General features: G+C 43.3%; 1 protein-coding gene across 1 annotated transcript in view; it reads right to left on the minus strand.

Moving 5' to 3' along the window:
- The window catches only part of LOC127003753 (solute carrier family 15 member 2-like), a 114,977-nt gene extending 114,233 nt beyond the window's left edge, over positions 1 to 744 (minus strand). The window contains exon 1 of the mRNA XM_050870767.1: positions 484 to 744. Within this exon, the coding sequence (XP_050726724.1) occupies positions 484 to 577 (94 nt within the window). The 5' untranslated portion in view covers positions 578 to 744. The remainder of the gene's footprint in view (positions 1 to 483) is intronic.
- Positions 745 to 2,500: the final 1,756 nt, after the last annotated feature.

The raw sequence follows: 2,500 nt of genomic DNA on the forward strand, positions 1-2,500 counted from the left end.
CCCACACCTTCTCATGACCATTTATACGTCACTGATATAATCAACGCCTGAGTGACCAATTCTAATTTTACAAAAAAAGACACACTACTCCCACAAGCTGCGTTTAGTCATACCTCGACCGCCAAACACACACACACACACACACACACACACACACACGCACACGCACACACACAAACATAAACAAAGCTCTGCGCTGCCCGGCTTCACGACCTGGCAGGCGCAGGTTCGACCCCGCTCAGTCCAAGATTTTTTCACTGACAAGGAGCGGTTTCTGTCCCCACTTGAGCAAGGAGGATGAGATGTGTAGTGTGTGAAGGTCCCGGCAGAACCCAGAAATTGACTAATAAGCCTTGCGATAATCGGGAGGGTACTTGCTGGCGATGACGAGTCCAGCTCGTAGGTGAATTACACACACACACACACACACACACACACACACACACACACACACACACACACACACACACACACTTCCAGTACCTTTTTTCTCAGGCTGCGGCACAACCTCAGACCCTGGCGTTGTAGAGTCTATAGTGGCCACCTCCTGGTGCTGCTCCTCTGTGTTGGGAGGCATCCTTCTCCACCTTGGTTCCTCTCTCTCTCTCTCTTACTTTACAACAGGCCTCGTATAGGTGTTCGGAATTTTCAGAGTTAAGATCAATATCCTAATTACTTAATAGTTCCCCAAGACTAGTGGATCGTCAGTCTGCTCGCCACGGAGGCTCAGCAAGGAGTGGCTGTAGGCGGTCGGTGGGAGTTAATTAATATGGATGTGTTATCTCTGCCTCCCGAGAAGACTGCCTAAGAAGTAAGGAGCGTGATAATGAAATGTTCGTATCGCAACGCATCAGATCCGACGTGACTTATTAGTGGCTGCGACCGGCGGGTTAATCCATTAATCCAATGAACCGATGTTTGTGTGACACGTATACAAGTGTCATGGCTCAGGAACGATAACGTGTTTTAATGAGTGTGGTCTTGGGACAACATGGCATTATTATAATGTTGTTGTTTTTATTCATTTACAAACGACATGCTACTTATATAATATTATTTTTTTATAAGTTTACTGCAGTGCCTGGGTAAACAAGTAGGAATGCTATATCTGACAAGATGAGTCTAAGATGAGTTTACATGGATTTGACGTACGAATCTGAACGAAAAACTGTGCCTTGAATCCGATTCAGGAAATATATTTCACATTCAAGAAAGTCATGTCATGAGATTTTCAACAGAGAAGACAAAATAACAAGAAAAATCGCGGAACACGTTCGTGTCCTTCCATTCACGGATTGGAGGGGCATTAGCAAACAATTTCCTTGATCTTTCACTGAGAATAACTCAAATAAAGTCGTTTTCTGTCATATTGGCAAAAAAGTAAATATATCGTCTCATATGAGTAAGGCTAATTAAGTTATAGTTTGTGGAGCATTATTTGTTTCCTCGATGGTATTTTGGGAAATTCTTTCTCATTATTTAACAACAGAAAAATATACAATAATGGCTGAGTGGTCAACGTGCTGGAGCGGTATTACAGTGGTGTCATAAGCTGTCCTACTATCATGAACCGTCCCTCCCTAATCTGCGCAAGGGCGAACTTTCCGGATTTTATTAACAAACACATTACATTCATTGATTGCCTCAAGTCATTAATAGATTATAATAAGCTTACCTATTTTATCATATGATTTTTCTTCGGTCTACTTAAGAGTTTTCTTGATTCTCCGTCGGGTTCAGTGGATACGCGCCTCTTAATTAATAGCTGACATAGAGGCCCATTTCAGCCTGAACTTTAAGGAGAAAGAATAAAATCGTAAGATAATAGGTACACTTATTATTAGCTATTAAAAGACTCAATGCAGTGAATGAAATGTGTTTGTAAGCAAAGCTCGCGCTTGCGTTGATCAGGGCGGACAGCTCTTGTAGTGGGACAGCGCGTGACACCACACCGATTCAAGTCCTGTACAAGCTGATAATACTCAATCATCACTGTGGGGCTGAAGACGACGCACATTTTGTCCTGATGAACATCTACCAGCCCTGTCTCTCTAATAGCATAACAGTCTCTAGTAGGTCAAATGGAACTCTGGGGAAAGCATGGGCCAGCATGAGAGGCACCGCTATAAAATACTTGCCCGCGCCAGTAACGGGCTAAGGGTAGTCCTCAAAATGACAATGACCCGTTTCCCACACTAAAATGGGGGAGCCATCTATAAACAACACCAACGGGGTGGGGCCGACCAATAGGTCCAATCAATAAAGCCTACCAGCGCTAAAGGCCGAACAAATATTTTTTCTACTCCAATGAAATTTGAAATTTGAAATATATATTAATCCTCAACAAAAATCGTACGCTGGTCAGAAGGAAAAGAGAAGAACCGTAGCGGGGTTCCACCCCGTAATGTCAGGAAAGGCAATCCGGTCTTGAACTCCAAACTATGCAAACAAAGAACAGTGACCCCACAATGACAATCATGAACATGGGTTAAAGCTGTCA

Source organism: Eriocheir sinensis, chromosome 3, assembly GCF_024679095.1.
Source record: "Eriocheir sinensis breed Jianghai 21 chromosome 3, ASM2467909v1, whole genome shotgun sequence".
Classification (NCBI taxonomy): domain Eukaryota; kingdom Metazoa; phylum Arthropoda; class Malacostraca; order Decapoda; family Varunidae; genus Eriocheir; species Eriocheir sinensis.